This window comes from Gymnoscopelus braueri (genome assembly GCF_963280865.1).
Source record: "Gymnoscopelus braueri genome assembly, chromosome: 2".
NCBI classification, from domain to species: domain Eukaryota; kingdom Metazoa; phylum Chordata; class Actinopteri; order Myctophiformes; family Myctophidae; genus Gymnoscopelus; species Gymnoscopelus braueri.
Window position 1 is genome coordinate 28,532,579 of NC_137604.1, and position 17,163 is coordinate 28,549,741.

The following is a 17,163-nucleotide window of genomic DNA, read 5'->3' on the forward strand; positions in this document are numbered from 1 at the left end:
CCATGTTTAATGTGTACAGTACCAAAACATACAAAATATAAGACATCTTACTATGTGTCTGTGTGTGTATATGTATATATATATTATATATATATATATATACACGTGTGTGTGTGTGTGTGTGTGTGTGTGTGTGTGTGTGTATAATAATACTGTATATTATAATGTTTTATATGATATTGTATGTTTTGTTTCAAATAACCTGTATATACATAAGTCAGTGGGGTCACATGTCAGGGGTTCCAGTGTACATTTATTGGTGGAATAGCACACACATATACATATACACACACACACACACACACACACACACACACACACACACACAGACACACATATATTCCACCACTATCCAAATGCCTTTGAAAACACAGGCCGATTAAGGCCCCATACAAAAACATAATATACGTTATGATGGTCTGCCATTTGCAAATAATTTCACCTCAATCTTTATTAAGCACAAAGAAGAAACTGTACTGTGCATTAGCTAAATTGTCCTAATTAAATATCCATGATATGATAAGAAAAGGCGATTGAATTTCTTGACATTTCTTGCTCCATTGTCGTTATGTCTGTTGTAATAATAGTACTACAATGTCAGTTACTAATACTGAATTGCTCTACCTTATTCACCACATTTGACCAGAAAAACAATGCAATGTCAAAGTATAGGAGCATTTATCAAAATGGGAAAAGCTAATCCTTTCTAATGTCTTGAGTGCGATATTTACATACTTTCTGTTTAAGGGAAAATAGCTTTGGTACTATTCATACTGAGTATTACAGTATGTACCATACAAATGATACAAATGTATCCCTTATAAATAGATATTAAACGTAATAAAAATACAATGCAAAAACTCCTGATTTCAAACAAAACAAATTAAATTAAATACTCAGAGGAATGTAAACATTGCATGTGTTGTAAATTGTTGCTTTCCCTTGTTAAGCCCAATTTATGCTACGTTGCACAACAATGTTGCGTAATGAAAATAGCAGATGCACAAGATCACAATGCGTTACGGCTGCAACACATTGTGAGCTTGTACATCAGCTATTTTCGGCGTGCTACATCGTCGTACGACGAAGTATAAATTGGGATTTATGCTCTCACATAGCTTGTGTCTGAAGTGGAACATGAAACTCAATGCAGTAAATATTCTTTGAGCAAGGGCACCGGCTAGATTCAAGAGTCCTCCAATAACCAAGTCCTCCTCTACCAATCAGAGTCAAAAACCTTTTTGCACATGTTGGAATTCTCTTGATGAAGTGGGAATTCCGAACCTAGCACAAGCTGCTTCCTGTCTTTGTGTGATGCAATAGTCTTCCCTGATGGCAGGCTCTCGTACTTTGATAGGGATTCACTGAAAATGGAAAAGAACAGAAAATTCCACTTTATATAATCTGATTTGTTATGAAACGGAAATATGATAAACCTTCAAATACACCAGTAGTACCCAAACGGTGTGCTGAGGCACACTGGTGTGACACGAGACAAGTCCATGTGTGACTTTGGGATTTTATGGCAACTACACATTAATATTGCAATATACTTCACACAACTATACAGAAGAATTAATTATTTGTTTAAATTGACTATACTAGTGCTTTGTGCAAACTAATTTCCCAATACAGGGTCAAATTCTATACCCTAAATCAATATTTTTTACGTTTTATTTGGCTTTAGTAAATAAAAATAAATGTGAGTAAGTGTGATTACGTGTTAAAGAGGTAGTTTTATAAAGGTGTCTCTTGAGATTTTGACATGCCCTTTGGTGTGCCTTGGCCACAACATGTTTGAAAACCACCGACACCCACCATTCAGAATTGTTCATTTGAGCTACATTTCACATTTAAATCGAAACATGTCATATGTTTAGCTAATGCTCTTTAGCTGTAGTGGTTTACGAGCACATAGAAAAAAAAACATGAATCACCTTCAATTACTATGATCGAGTAAGTAAACTAGTGAGTCGCACACGGTCAGTCCCATTGTGCTTATTAAATGTCATGGAGAGTCAGAAGGGGGGTGAAGTGACAACAAAGAGTTACTTTTTTCTAATTTACCGCATCAACAGACAGGATCTGCAATGAAGTGCTTATACCTGAAGGGGAAGGTAGTCTTGTCCATCTGCATGCACACCAGGAAGGGATAGTTGGAGAACTGGACGGTAGTGATGAAGTCCAGTGATGCTTCTGTTTCAAAGCTGACCTCCATACCCATTCTGACAAAGTCCATGTCTACTGTCACATTGCCAGTGACAACGAGAGCACCCCTGTGGCCAAAACAAAAGGAGAACGCGTTCAACAACAGGCAACTTGTTGTATTTTCACATTTATGACATCAGGTGAAAGTCTTCTGACAAAGAAACAAACATTTAGTTCAAACACTATAACAGTGGAGTCCAGGTAACGTGAAAACAATTTCCAGTGTCAATTTTCATTTCAAATCAAAGGCCTTCAACATCCAACCTCCTGTAATGTATGTTGGCCCACGGAGACATGCCTTGGCAGAGATGCCGCTGTGGTTTGTTCTGCTCCTATAGATAGCCAGCCACTCTATTATCAGAGTGGACGAGGTACAACTATGTTGATCCATTCACCTGCCTCTGCCATTCCCCTGCACACATCAACTCACCCTGAAGAACTCTTCAAGGTGTCATTATTAATAATATTGTTGATGTTCCGAGTCTAATTTATACATTTTCACTATTGCATTCGACCCTGTTTGTCCCTTTAGGAAATATCCATGGGTGTCCTCTGTTATCTTATTCTTTTTGCACACACAGCACTGATATGGATTCAGTCCATATCAGTTTTACCCTTTTAGCAAAAGGGTAAAACATTTATATTCTGTAGTTAGATCACAGTCCTAAGGCACAGACAAAACACACTGTATTTGAATACAGAATATAATATATATGCATTGGGTTAACCCCATTCAATATTTCATCATCAGAGGCCGTGAGACATCTGAGTGAGACATACTTTGCTAGATTGACATGTCCCTTGTTCAACAGCTACTGTTGGTATTGACAGTAGTGTTCTAAAATAGACGACCAGTGGGCGGGTGACAAACTGATGTCATACCCACACATAAGCAATTATGAGACAGTCGTGAATAGTCACAGACACAATTCGGGCACTCGTCCAAGGTATCAGTGGAAGAAATGAATCAGACCACCCTTATAGACCATCTAAAGTTCGCATAAATCCAACATCAACGTGAATCTATTTACAGTACAGTGACATAGCCGGGGACTTTTGAAAGGTCCCTTTGAATTACAAAGGTTGCCTTCAGTAATTTTGTTTTATTATCACAATGGCCTTTGCCCTATATTCATCCCGATCAGCTTAAACATAAAAGATAGTGCACAAGCGAAAAAGTACATTGTCTGAGATAATATCTTATCTCACCTTCACCCAAAAGGAACTGTTTACTGTTACAGTGACTTGCACAGAAACCAGCAGAAATTTGCTATAGTATACCCATGACACTGTGTCAGCTGTAGGGCTGGGCGATATAACTTCAAATCTATACCACCATTATTTCAAACTTTTTCCTCGATTACAATTAATGAATTAAAAGAAAATTGTGAAAACAGCAGATCTACAAGCTCATAACGTGTCGCTATACGACACATTGTGAGCTTGTAAATCGGCAATGTTCACAATTTTTGTACGCCGCTATTGCACAACATCTTGATTATTCGGTTATAAGTCTGGTTCTAAATATCGGTTTCGATATATTTTTGGTTAGTTGCCCAGCCCTAGTCAGCTGTATTATTGGAAGATTCTGTCCCAGTATCATTCTAGCCATCTGGACGGTACCTGTTGTTGACGCTGGTCTTTGACTCCCTGTACCACAGACTGATCTCCATGCCTCCAGAGATGTCAATAGCTAAGCCTCCCTGGAATTCTGCACTGGCCTTCAGACCAGACTGGAGCTGAATAACCTAGAGAGGGACAGGGGGAAGAGGGCACAGTGATGGTGAATAGGAATAAAAACAATAAACATGATACCATCTAATCACAATTTCTATGACAAATACCACTTATTCCATACTACATTACAGAAAATATGTTACGTTATGTTACTACATATTACAAAAAACATTTAAATGATTTCAGAAATAGCAATGGCAAGAGCTTACCTCAGAATGATCAGTCAGCAAAATGAGACCCTTCACAACATTCATGGGATCCCCGGACATGGAGAAAATCTTGGACATGAGGTCGCTATATCCCTTGAAGAACGTCACCGGTCTCAGCTGGACACCGAACAGCATAGCAGACATTCCAGCAAAAGACTCCAGGTCTTTCTCTCCCTCATCAGGTGTGGCAGCAATCAGGGTCTCGAGGCCTTGGGCCTCAATCGCAACCTGAATACCATTAGATTGCAATGATTAAAGGAATTCTTTACGTAGATCAGTGTTTCCCAAACATAAGGACTCGGTCCATTTTAGGCCACACACCCGTTTTGGGGGGTTTTCTTTTTACCTTAACTACAAAACGTTTCCCCCCCACAATTTCTTTTTGCCAGACCCAGGGGGTCGGCCTACAGGAGGCTTTGTCGGTCGGTCTGTCGGTCGGTCGGTCTGTCCCTCTTTTCCTACCCAGCCATTCAGATTTCAACCACTAGGGGTCTGGCAGAACCAGGTCTCCTGGTCTTTTTCAATAATGTTTGAAAGCTGACAAAACAAACATTGTGAAAATAGCACATCTACAAACTCACAATACATCACAATGCATCTAGTTGTGAGCTTGTAGACTGGTTATTTTCACTATTTTTGAAATAGGGCTTAAGTTATTAATTCATGTGATTTTTTTGTAAGTTTGGTTTCTGGGAAGATTTGCATCTCAAGCTGAAAATGTTTGGGATCCCTTGCTCCCCATACTAAGCAGGTGCTTTAAACAGGTGTGGGTGCTTGACTCTCAACTGTACACATTATGACATAACAGCAACATGGCAATGATGGCATACAGGAATATGTTTCACAAAATGTAAGTAGTTTCAAATAACTGGCATGGTTGCTTCACCTGTAGACCATGCAGCAGGGCTCCATGAGTAGCACTGTACATATTCATGTTGCTTCTCCTCAGGATCCCAGACCCAGAGTACAGGATGTCCAAACTGTATGTGGATGTGACATCAGCAGTACCTGCAGAGAGTTGAGTTTTTTAATAATTGATGTGGTGTTTATTCAGTGGGGACAGAATTAAATGTACGGTAATGCAGAGCATGCATGTAATTGTTGTCAACCTGTTGTCATGTAATGGCTAAAAAGTCCAATGGTACTCAGGAATTACAGTACATCAGCCCTAGCAAGTTTTTGTGAGTGTGAAATCCATATTTAATCTGTAAATGTAGTGATACGCAGCTTATAACCACTTAAAACCTATATAATTCAGTTGACTGGGGTCACCTAGGGGTCTATACATGGTCCTCTCCTCCCCCCCCCCCCCCCCCCCCCCCCCAACACCAAATCTCTTTAAGAAAATAGCAGATGTACAAGCTTGTAATGCGTTGCGTTGTAGATCTGCTATTTTTGCCGAATGTTCGCCAATTATCTCTAAATGTTCTCATATTATGACATGCCCAGGATAGGGATTGATGTTAAACTGATGTTACTGTAAAATTCAAACATGAGATAGCATTAATAATATGAGGATTGGGTGGTTTATATAAACAAATTATAATAAAAAGATGCCACTCACGAGCCATGAAGCCTGAGTATGCAGAGGAGGATCCCACTTTTGCAAAACGGTTATAGTTATGGGAATTCATGTCTTTCATAGCCTGTCGTACCACTTTGCTGAAAAATAAACAGAATAAAAACACGTTTTTTATATCGTTTGTGCTTCACAAACAGCTTATTCCACTGTGAAACATGAGCCATTTCAACATATCTCAGTTCAATGTTCATTGGATATTCTAGATCAAAGTACACACCTGGCTGGCTGGTTGAAGCGGAGGATATCCTGGATCTTGGAGAGCATGTATTTGTTCATTTCATGGGGCAAGTTTCCGATGGACAGAAGCAGATTTTTTACTTCTGTGTATGAAGGGTTGCTGCCAAGGATGACGTCAGCAGCAGCGGCTCTCACGTTCTTCTCATAGATCCGACGATTCTGGTGGTAAACCCTGTTCACTGTTTGTTTGACCTAGGATTCAGGTAGAATAAAACAATTCTTCATATTATATTCACAATTCCAGTGCAACACTAATATTATGGGCTGAATTATACTTCATTGCACAACCATGTTGCTCAGCAAATATATAACAGATTTTCAAATGTGATTAGCAGTTATTTTTTGCAGAGAAACGTTGTCGTACGATGAAGTATAAATTCAGTTGAACACAGAATAACATTTGATGCTATGTATCTTGTATCTTACCTCATCTGTAATGAGACTGAAATCATATCTCTGTAAGGATGTAAGGGCAATGGTGCCGAGGGCCCCAACCTCAGATTCAGCATATTTGGTCAAGATTGGAATAGCCTCAGGGAGCATCGTGTTCTTCAAAGCCAGTAGGTACATCTGGACCTCGGACTCTTTCTGTGTGCTGTCAGGACCTTCCAAAAGCATCTTCTTAACCTCGACCACCGTCTGAGAGGTAAACATAGATCCGTCGGTTAGATTAGTTTTTGAAAATGAATATTCTATTCAGTGTATGTGTATGGCATGGTAGAAAGGCTTCCTTGGTTAAAATCATGTTTTCCATCCAGATGTAAGTTACAGACATTGCATAATAACGTCAGTGAAGTTAATCATCGCACCGGTAAATCGCATCCTCCTTTGTCGCAGAGCTTGAGGACCAGGGCCCCCATAATGATCACCACAGACTCTTTGATGTCAGTGATGCCGATCTTTCCCATCTTTTCCTTAGAAATGTCCTGGAAAGGAAGAAACAGTTGTTAATTACAGCTGATTGCAATTATATTGCCTTTGTTGCTGTTAAAAATTAAAGAATGGTCACATAGGGTTGCTCACCAGTAAAGTCTTAAGTAACTTCTCATTGGGATGTGATGCAAAGCCGCAGGCATACAGGAATCTCTCCTGCAGAATCAAACTTTTGGTGTCTGTGAAGTTGAGGAACTCAACCATGGCATCCAAAGATGCAGAGGTCTGGGACGAAGTGACAGCATCCACTACCTGAGGTCTGAAAATCAGAAGAAAACAACTCAAATAAAGAGTGGCCCATCATAAAATGAATCATGTAGGCCGGGCATTGGTTCTCAAAGTGAGGTCCGGGGACCCCCATGGGTCCTTGAGGGGATTGCAGGCCAAATTAGTTAATATAACACTTTAACCTATATACATTATCTATTTGAAAGTAGCCGATCTACGAGCTCATTTTTTATTTGGAATATTTGTGAAATATTTTAACACCACAAATCAAATCAACGAATGATATGATACGAGTCTGGCAGAAGTGAGTGAAGGGAGGCAGCTGACAGGTAAATAGCAGGATGGAGGCAGGGTCTGCTTACAGGGTTGTCTTGCTGGCACTCTTCAGCACTTTGAGGATCTCATCCTTGGAAGCCTTCCTAATGCTCTGGATCAGTGCCAGGAAGCTGCGGGGTGCTGTGGCCTTAGACAAATTGGCCGGCTCAAATTGTTTCTGATCAGCCTGCCAATGTTCAAAGAGCTAGCAGAGGAAACAGAGCAGGGAAGCGGGGCATCACATCACAGACATTCAATAATTGCTATACCAGTATGGATGTATTTTCAGTGGATAATCTCTGTGCGTGAGGAAAGTCAATGACATTTTTCAACTCATGATCAGTATGTCTGTTGAAGTTCAATTAATATTATTGATTTTTTTTTATGTATTAATAGGCGTTGGAGACATTATCAATGCAATTGCTGTAACTTAAAAGCAATCAAACAAAAAACAAAGTTAATGAAACTGAAACACCACTCACTGATGGACAGCCTTTGCACTTGGATTTGACTTTCTCGGCAATGATCCCAATGGCTGCCAGCTTGGAATCAAGTGATGTGACAACCTCAGGGACATCGTTCCCAGCAGCCTCCACTGGTCCCGCCTCTGTTCCAACTAGTGTGAAGGCTTGTCTAGGTAACGAGAAAGTGTAATTCATAAATGCAAATGGCTTACCTTACGTGGCTGCAAACGCGATTTCCCAATAAAGCGAAACCTTGCAGTAAATACTGTAAGTTTTATTCCTAAATGCTGTATTTTATTGCACCACAGATTTCATAAGTTTGTCAGTGTTAAAGAGTAATGCACTTCAGCGTTACTATTTAACACTGTACAACACCAGTTCAACCCCTGAACTTACCTGGACACAACTTTAACTCCTGCAGATCTCCGAGCATTGACAGCCAGTATGTGTGTCTCCTTAGCCACAGCTGAGCGGATGAAACCGTCCTCTAGTGTAAACACTGTAACAGAGCTGGACTTTTTGCTCACGCCCAAGACCTGAAAGAGAACAAATTCAGGCATTACAATATTTTTTTTGTGGTTCCTTCTGACAGAACAGTGGGACTGCTGCATTCAGTTTAAAGGAGTAGTTAACCCAAAAAAGGTACTTATTTTCTATCAATTACACCCCATGAAGCCTTGAATTCATGTCGATTTTTTTGTTTTTGCTGCATTTCTAAGCCAAACATGTGATGACCGGCAGAGTCTCCATTGAGTCTCCGCCGGTCATCAAATTATTGGCGTAGGCATATCTCCATGAATTCAAGGCGTCATGGAGTGTGTAATTGATAGAAAATAAGTCCTTTTTTGGGTGAACTACTCCTTTAAGGAAGCACACAGTAGAGCCTGGCCGCTGCTAAATTTTAGGGTCCAATGCCGATTTGTTTGTCCTAGAATACCGATTATCGCATCGCTTGACTGATATTTTGTCAAAGTCAAAGTCTCAATAACCTTTTGATAGATAATGAATAAACACATAAAATGTGGCAGGCTGAAAGAGGTTAAAGGGATACTTCACTTTCACATAAAATAAACATTAAAAATATATATTAAAAAAAAATGAAAGAAGTTATGGCAAAATAAAGGCCCCCTCACACATTAGTAGGACACTCTAATGCGTGAGGGGGCCATGAATTTTCCATAACCTTTTTCATTTATTTTTAATATATTTTTTAAATGTTTCCCCGGCCCTAAAGTGAAGTATCCCTTTAAGAATCAGGGCACATCAGCAGCATAATTGCCGGGACAGATGTCACAAAAGTAAAATAATAGCCGATATGTCGGCCCGACTCCAGAGTTCCTATTTCAGCCAGTACTGGATGTGGTAGCTGACTAACCTGACTGTGGGTGGAGAAACCAGTCTCTGGGGTCCTGCATGTGTCCAGAATCTTGGTTCTTGTCACTTGGCCTTCTGCTAGCTTGTACTGGACCGTACACCTCCCAGACACATCGTTCTGTTCCAAGATATAAACTATTAGTTACAGTGCATATCTTCAAATAAATCATGAATAAACATATTTAAAAAGCCACTTACCTCTATAACCTTTCCAGTATTGAGTTGAACTTGCAACAAGCTGGCAATCCCTCTTTTTAGGTTCTTGATGACCGCAGGCTCTGCTCGATAGGAGTAGAATGCTCTCACCTAATGCAACGGCATAGAGAAAGAAACGTCTCCATTGAACTCCGGCTTACACTGCGTTTCCATTACGATAACATTATTTTTCATGTCCATGAATTCAGTACATTACTGAATTCACCACATTTTGCCTCTATGTATCTGGGGACCCCCAGGGGTCCTTGGGAAAGTTCAAGGGGGTCCCCTGCAAAATGAGTTACAGTAATATAGCATAAAAAAATCTGTTTAACCACGTTAACCCTATTTTATACTTCAGGTATTTGAAAATATACAAACAATCTACAATCTGCTATTTTCAAAAGATAATATGTTTTGAAACAATTTAACAACATTTTGTTTGGAGGTACCTGGTACAAAATATTTTCAGATGGAGGTCTGCGGCAAAATAGATGAAACAGTTTGAGAACCACTGGGCTAAATGATTGACTCAATGTCCAGATCATGAGCACACAAAGTATGCTAGCTAACCTACAGGGTTTTCCATAGATTTATGTATCTACAGTTCCAAACATCCACTAGATCTGACACAATATATGCAATCCTTAGCAGCAAGTGTATTCAATTGCTACACTGGTCTCTTGCAAATACAAATAACTATTTGATGATTATGAATGATTCACATTGATAATGGGTTGTTGACCAATTAGAATATATCAAACCCTTACTTTTTAAACTATAGGATATAGTGGTTTTGTACAGACAGTGAGAGGTGATCTGGCACGGTTCAGATACTGTATGTCATGGGCATAAGATACAGTATGTGATGTAAACATGAGATCCTGATCTTGTGACCACAAGAACATCCTCATCAAGTGGGCACAATTTAGAGATCTATGGGTAAATAATTTTTACACTCTAAGTAACACTCAGGATTTTAAAGTATTACTGGTAATGTTACTGCTCTACTGCTTGTTGATAGTAGTGTATAGTGATGGGTGAGAGGAACAATAACATTTGACAACAAAGGCTCTGTAAGGTGGAAACAGTTCAAAGAAACGCAACAGTTTTCGCTCTGCTCCACTGTAGGCTATTCATTCACATTAACTCTGAACTTCTTCACTTTGCATTATATACTACACAGATCTGTCTGGTATAAACCCTGCTAGCATAATCACAATTAAGAAGAAAAAATAAATCTTATCATTTGTCGTCTGTAAGATTGAATAATGTCAAGATTATAATGAGGTCCAGATCAAATCTGAAACTGTAACTTTTTTGTTTTGTTGAAAACCAATTCCCTTTAGATACATACAGTATAGTATGATGTTTGCCACCAGGGGCCTCTAAGGGTTTTGCAATGTGTACTGATAACGAAACATCTGAAAATGACAGAACATGTCAACAGAAATATGGATTTGGAGAAAAGGACTCTTAAAGAGTATGTCAATGTCAAGTGTATAGTTATACAAAGTATGCCAAATGTGTTTACAAGTTTAAACTTTGTTTCACTTCAGTGCTGTTGTTTTTCGAACAACTTTTTCGTTTTTCATTTTCTCCCCAATATAGACACTGCCAATTCTCCCCCACGTGTACTGCAGTCCCTGTCACTGCCAAGCCCTACTGTTGGCCTGTGGAGGGAGTAGACAACCGCAGCCCTCCTCTGTTGCACATGGAGTCACCAGCCAGTACTTTTCACCTGACAGTGAGGAGTTTCCCTGAGAGAAGCGCCAAAGTGCCAAGGTTCACACTATCTCCCCTCCCTGTTGAACAGGTGACCCAAACAACCAGTAGGAGTCACTAATGCAGTGGCAAGGATGCAGTCCCCTACCTACCGGCTGACTGCCATCCCAGGGCTCTGTGGGCTATCCCAGGACACTGTTTCACTTCAGTGTTACATTATGGTAGATGTCCTTTAGCTTTGCAGATTGAATTTTGAGTATCTCCAACAAAAATAATAATAAGAAAGTAAGTATATGGGCTTACCTTTCCATTTCTAAGGTGCACCATAAAAGGCTTCATCAGAGCTTCTAGTCTGGTGTTCCCCATGAGACTTTCTGTCGTGGAGCCATGGAAGATGTTCTTTTCCTCTGATTGATGGGCTAAATTATCAATCCTCACATTAGAGATCTGTTGTTGAGAGAGAGGAGGCAGGTCAAATGATGAATATGTAGTGTTTTTACCTATCTATTCTTTCATGGTAAGTGGGTGCATAAGTGGAGAATGACGATCGTTGGACAACTTGCAGAACATTTACACTTTTAGAAATGTGCTACGTAATAACTGCTGACATACCGCCACTTGAATGAGCTGGTCATCCTGGCTTTCCGGATCTCTCCAAACTAGGTTGACATCCACATCACTTGAAACCCTATAGCCAGAACTCCCCCCTTTTGACCCCGTGGCCCTGTCTACCCGGACCTCAGTTGTATAGCTGAATTTGTACAGCTGGTCATTTTTCAACCTGGGTCCAACACCAGCACCTGAAGCAACAGAGAAAAAAACAAAACATTAAAGATACACAGATGTGTGGAAAGGTTAGCCAGTCCAAGTGACTCAATATATGTTATCTATATGTTTTTACAATTCACAGAAAGCTACATTCAAAACAGCTCACAACTTTTTTTATATAAATATATAACTACTGCACAATGAAACCTGAAAATAAAGTTATGAAAACCAGTCTATTTGCCCAGTAAGAAAAGTTTTTTTTTTTTTTTATAACATTTGTTTGAAAGTAGTCAGAGATGTATAGTCATTTGCTGTGTTACATCATTGTATGCAGTACCATGTAACATTAGCCTCATAATCTTTAGAATGCTGTCTGGGCCTCACTTCAAAAACACAGTTTTCTTCATAGGGAGAATTTAACCTAACAGTTGGTTTTACTTTCTTTTAGTGTCCTGTTGATATCCCATATGAATCGTGGCAAGTTTACTAGGCCACAATCAACTGGTCATTTAACTAGGTGTGTTTCAGCCAAGACCAGATTAAAATCTCGTTTCCGCTGTGTGTAGTATGTTAGCTGTGATATTAGGACACAAGCAAAGACTGACTGACGTGTCCATTTTTGATTGCATCACCAGCCACTGAGAGATGTAGCCACTGTATTAAACAAATACAAACTGTGCAACATTCAGTAATTAAGTCACACTGTCAAAGCAAACAACCGCTTTTAAACAGAAAACATTTTATTCCATTCATTCTCTCTAAGATTTGTGTTCATGAGATACTCTTTTCATCCAATAAACAAGAGAGATTAACTTGTGATGTCATCAAACATCAGTTTCTGAAGCTATACTGAGAATGAATGGGGAGTCTTATGTCGTACTATAACATCACCCCAGGTGATTTCCTCTATGGAAATTGGATATGTTTTCTTTTTCAATACTGCTTTTCACAGTATTGTATACACATGCAGCTGCATCAGTGAAAACTAAATGTTCTATGACTCCAGTCCACATAACGTTTACTGGAGTCTTGGTTCTCTGGTTATTATAGCTTTCAGTGCTGCAAGTAGTCGCAAAGATTGATAACGGCAAGTTGCCCTTATCATTCATCCTGTCTGCTGACTTGTGAAGCAATAATAAAATACAATGTATTATAATTTGGTATCGCAATGTAAAGATTCAAACAACCAGTTGTGATAGCAACATGTTGTTTGCTACTTTTCTACAATATGAATGCATTGTGTATCTGTATACTGTTACAGATATGACACTATGGTAGGCCTATGTCTTGAAGGTTAATGTCATGAATACTTCATCATTCTAAGCTGGAACATTGTCTAACAACAACCCCATCAATGTTTCAGAGCATCTACAAATGAAAACACTCACCTTGAACAGAATCCCAGCAGGAGGACGCTATAAGACAAAACAAAACAAGGGATAACATTGTATGCTGTCTTTGTCTCACTCAAACTGGTGAGAGTCAGTCAGTCAGTCAGAAGGAAGGAAAAGGCCAGGCACGTTGAAGATACTCCAATGATGTTTTATCTGAGGGGAGGGCAGACTCCAAACTCCACGCTCAAGTACTAAGTACGAGATAAACAGCAAATCATTAACTTACAGAGATGACCATCTACTCTACTACAATTGAGAGGTGTAACATGATGCGCTATAAGGCTAGGGACAGTGGTGTAAAGTAACTAAGTACATGTAGGCTACTCAAGTACTGTACTTAAGTGCAATTTTAAGGTATTTTTACTTTTTCACTTTTCAGTACTTTTATTCTACTCCACTACATCTCAGAGGCAAATATTGTACTTTTACTCCACTACAATAATTTGAAAACTTGAGTTACTAGTTAATTTGTAGATTTTGATTATGATTATTGATTATTGATTATTATTATTATTACAAAACATACATTAACCACTTCAGCCCTTCGAAAATAGCAGATCTACAAGCTCACAATCCATCTCAACGCATTTTGCTTGTAGATCTGCTATTTTCAAAAGATTTGTATGCATTGAAAACATTCATTTGAGACATTCTGCATAATGAGTACTTTTACTTTTGGTACTTTAAGTACATTTGGATGTCAATACTTTTGTACTTTTACTCAAGTACATTTTGAATTCCGGACTTTTACTTGTAACAGGGTATTTCTACATTGCAGTTTTGATACTTTTACAGTAAAGTAAAGTATTTTTTTTTTTAACTTTTTCCACCACTGGCTAGGGGGCAGTCATGTCTGCGGTACTGCAACTTGATGGACTAATCAATTTATAGGATTATTATCTACGAGAGTTGTAGGGTTCACGCCCCATGGACTTTCTGCATTATGCCCCGCAGATACTCCAAACGTGTACAAATTGAAATTAAAGGTGCTTACCCCCAAGCCCCAAATGTTAACTGTCTCTATCCATATCTTTTAATAAAGAAGCGTTATTAATGCCGTCTGTGGCCGAACGCTATTTTTTCACCCTCGTTTACTTCCTGTTTACATTGAGTGTAATTCCGGGTTTCACCGGATGCGCCCCGTCACTACCGCCCATTGGGAACTTCCGACAGAATCGGCCACAGACGGCATTAAAACACTTCTTTATTGAAAGATATAGATTATTACATTAAACTACTACCACGTAGAGACAGTTAACATTTGGGGCTTGGGGGTAAGCACCTTTATTTTCAATTTGTACACGTTTGGAGTATCTGCGGGGCATAGTGCAGAAAGTCCATGTCTCCATGGGGCGTGAACCCTACAACTCTCGTAGATTGAAAACGTCAGAATCATAAATACGTCTACGAGGGTTGTATACTATGATACATCCCTCATCTCAATCTCAATGATTGATTTATCAAAAGTGAGAATTGGCACGACACTTCTTGAAACCTTTCCCTATAGCTATAGGTTTCATTTAGAAAATAAAACAAAGGGAATCGCTATTCGCTAAGGTTTGTTATTTCCGTGCAATATAGGCTAATCTGAATGGACATTGATTTGATAATCTATTTTTATAAGTTACCTTATTTAGGTAGAGAGTCGTCGCCATCTAGAAACCTTTCACCTAATTTCTTGAGACTCGGGGACGAATAAACAGACGCTACATTGTCGCTCTCTTGGTAGGAGGAAAGGGGGTTGATCGGTAAGGAGCTGAAGGCATCAGATTACAGTGTAATTGAGGTCTGAAACCTCCACTAGGTCTCCCCAATAAATAAATAACCATTGACGTTGCAGGACTGTCTAATCAGCCTACAAAATGTGCTGAATGCTGATTCCCCCCCAAATAACCAGGTTACTTCATACTGACACAATACACTAGGAATTGATCATGATGATGAAACATGAGGGTCAGACAATCATGGGGCGGTAACCTCATCAGCAGAACACACATCTTTTACTTCATGTCATTCCTTGTGTCACAGTCTTTGATCCAGCTTTATCTCTCAAAGGCCTAGGCTTGTATGTAAATAAATACAGAGTTGTTTTTTGAAATGATGTCCTTTTATGTGGTCAGATATCCACACTTTACTAAATGTCACAATGATTGGATGGCACAATACTGTCACTGTATGTCTTATCATTTGTAATCACATTGAATCTTCAGTGTACTGCCCTACAAAGCCAAAGTGCAACTAATTATTTTTCATTTTATTTTTTTGACACATTGACTTAACAAATTATTTGTCTCAAAGGTCAAATCAGCCTTCATGATTTTGGGGGATAAACAATTACCTCATGGGCAGATAGGCTTTACAATTAGTGCAATATCACTCACTTATACCCTACCAATAAGCCTTTATCTGGCCAATTGAAACATTTTAAAGCCTTTTTTTAATCAGTTTGATTCTTTGCATATCTGCACTTTGGCTTTGTATGGCTTGGTATTGTAACATTCTGTGAGGTCCTGTAGGCCTATCATCAAGAGCTCAAAGGAATGATCTCTCTTTGGAAGAGCGTACATATACAGGTATACAGATAAATAAACACAGACATAACCAGCACAACAATTATAAACTATAATTATAATTTGGTGCATATGTGACACATTAGTGTCAAGTAAAACCCACTTCCTCTTAGAATTTGAAGACCGAGTTATTTCCTGCAAATAGCAAGCTGACTACAGTGACCTCAACCATGACCTGAAAGGGAGTGGAACAGAGTTTCTTCCCCTTTTCTTAGAAGCTGCGACTATGCGACATGTACCTTAAATGACTTTCTTTTTAATCTTTATTGCTGCTGCAAAAATAACCTGATTGTGCCATGTTTTTCTGTTTGTCACCAATAACATGAACAATATTTGACAAATGTCAGTGGCTGTTAGACTAGATCTTGCTGTGAGTAAACAGCATATCAACAAGATATAATTAAGGATACAGCCAAACACACTGCACACCATAATCTTCACTGATTATTGTCTAGTAAAGACTATTAAAAGTAAAGTTAATGCACAACTGCTAAATTAGAACAGCATTTTAAGTGTAATTACACAATTCATTTAAAATATAAGAAAAAAAAATCATAATTTCCCTATCACTGACAAGCATCCTTATTGATGACAATAAACATTTTGCTGTTGGGCCCTTATTTCATGTTGAAATTTCATGAAATATTTCATGAAACCTATTTGGCATCCACTTACAGTGCCTTGCTAAAGTATTCACCCCCTTCACGTTTTCCACATCTTGTTATGTTACAGCCTTATTCAAAAATTGATTAAAAGATTGTTTTGCTCAGAATTCTACACACAATGTCGCATAATGACAAAATGAAAAGAGGTTTTTAGAAATGTTTGCAAATGTGTTATAAATACAAAATTACAAAATCACATGTGCATAAGTATTATTTTGGGGCAGTTTCTCCCATTCTTCTTTTCAGATCTTTCCAAGATGCATTAGGTGCACAGCCATTTTCAGATTTCACCAGAGATGTTCAATGGAGTTCAAGTCTGGGCTCCGGGTGGGCCACTCAAGGACATTCACAGACTTGTCCTGAAGCCACTCCTTTGTTATCTTGTTGTGTGTGCTTAGGCTCCTTGGCCTGTTGGAAGATGAACCTCTGCCTCAGTCTGTACAGGATGCACCTCAGCTCAACTTTGAGTGTCATAGCAAAGGGTGTGAATACTTATGCACACAAAAAAAAATACATATATATATTTAGTCATTATGGGGTATAGTGTGGAGAATTTTGA

General features: G+C 38.9%; 1 protein-coding gene across 1 annotated transcript; it reads right to left on the reverse strand.

Annotated features, from left to right (window-relative positions):
- Window positions 1-1,216: 1,216 nt before the first annotated feature.
- Window positions 1,217-17,078, reverse strand: mttp (microsomal triglyceride transfer protein; the record flags this gene model as incomplete). Its single annotated transcript, XM_080441878.1, has 19 exons — window positions 1,217-1,364; window positions 2,106-2,276; window positions 3,832-3,956; window positions 4,155-4,382; window positions 5,041-5,162; window positions 5,719-5,816; window positions 5,954-6,165; window positions 6,400-6,612; window positions 6,783-6,899; window positions 6,997-7,165; window positions 7,497-7,654; window positions 7,932-8,082; window positions 8,310-8,449; window positions 9,289-9,405; window positions 9,486-9,593; window positions 11,511-11,654; window positions 11,820-12,007; window positions 13,364-13,390; window positions 16,955-17,078. 19 exons carry the CDS (start codon window positions 17,076-17,078, stop codon window positions 1,217-1,219), a joined length of 2,760 nt encoding a protein of 919 aa, XP_080298004.1.
- Between the last annotated feature and the right edge of the window lie 85 nt (window positions 17,079-17,163).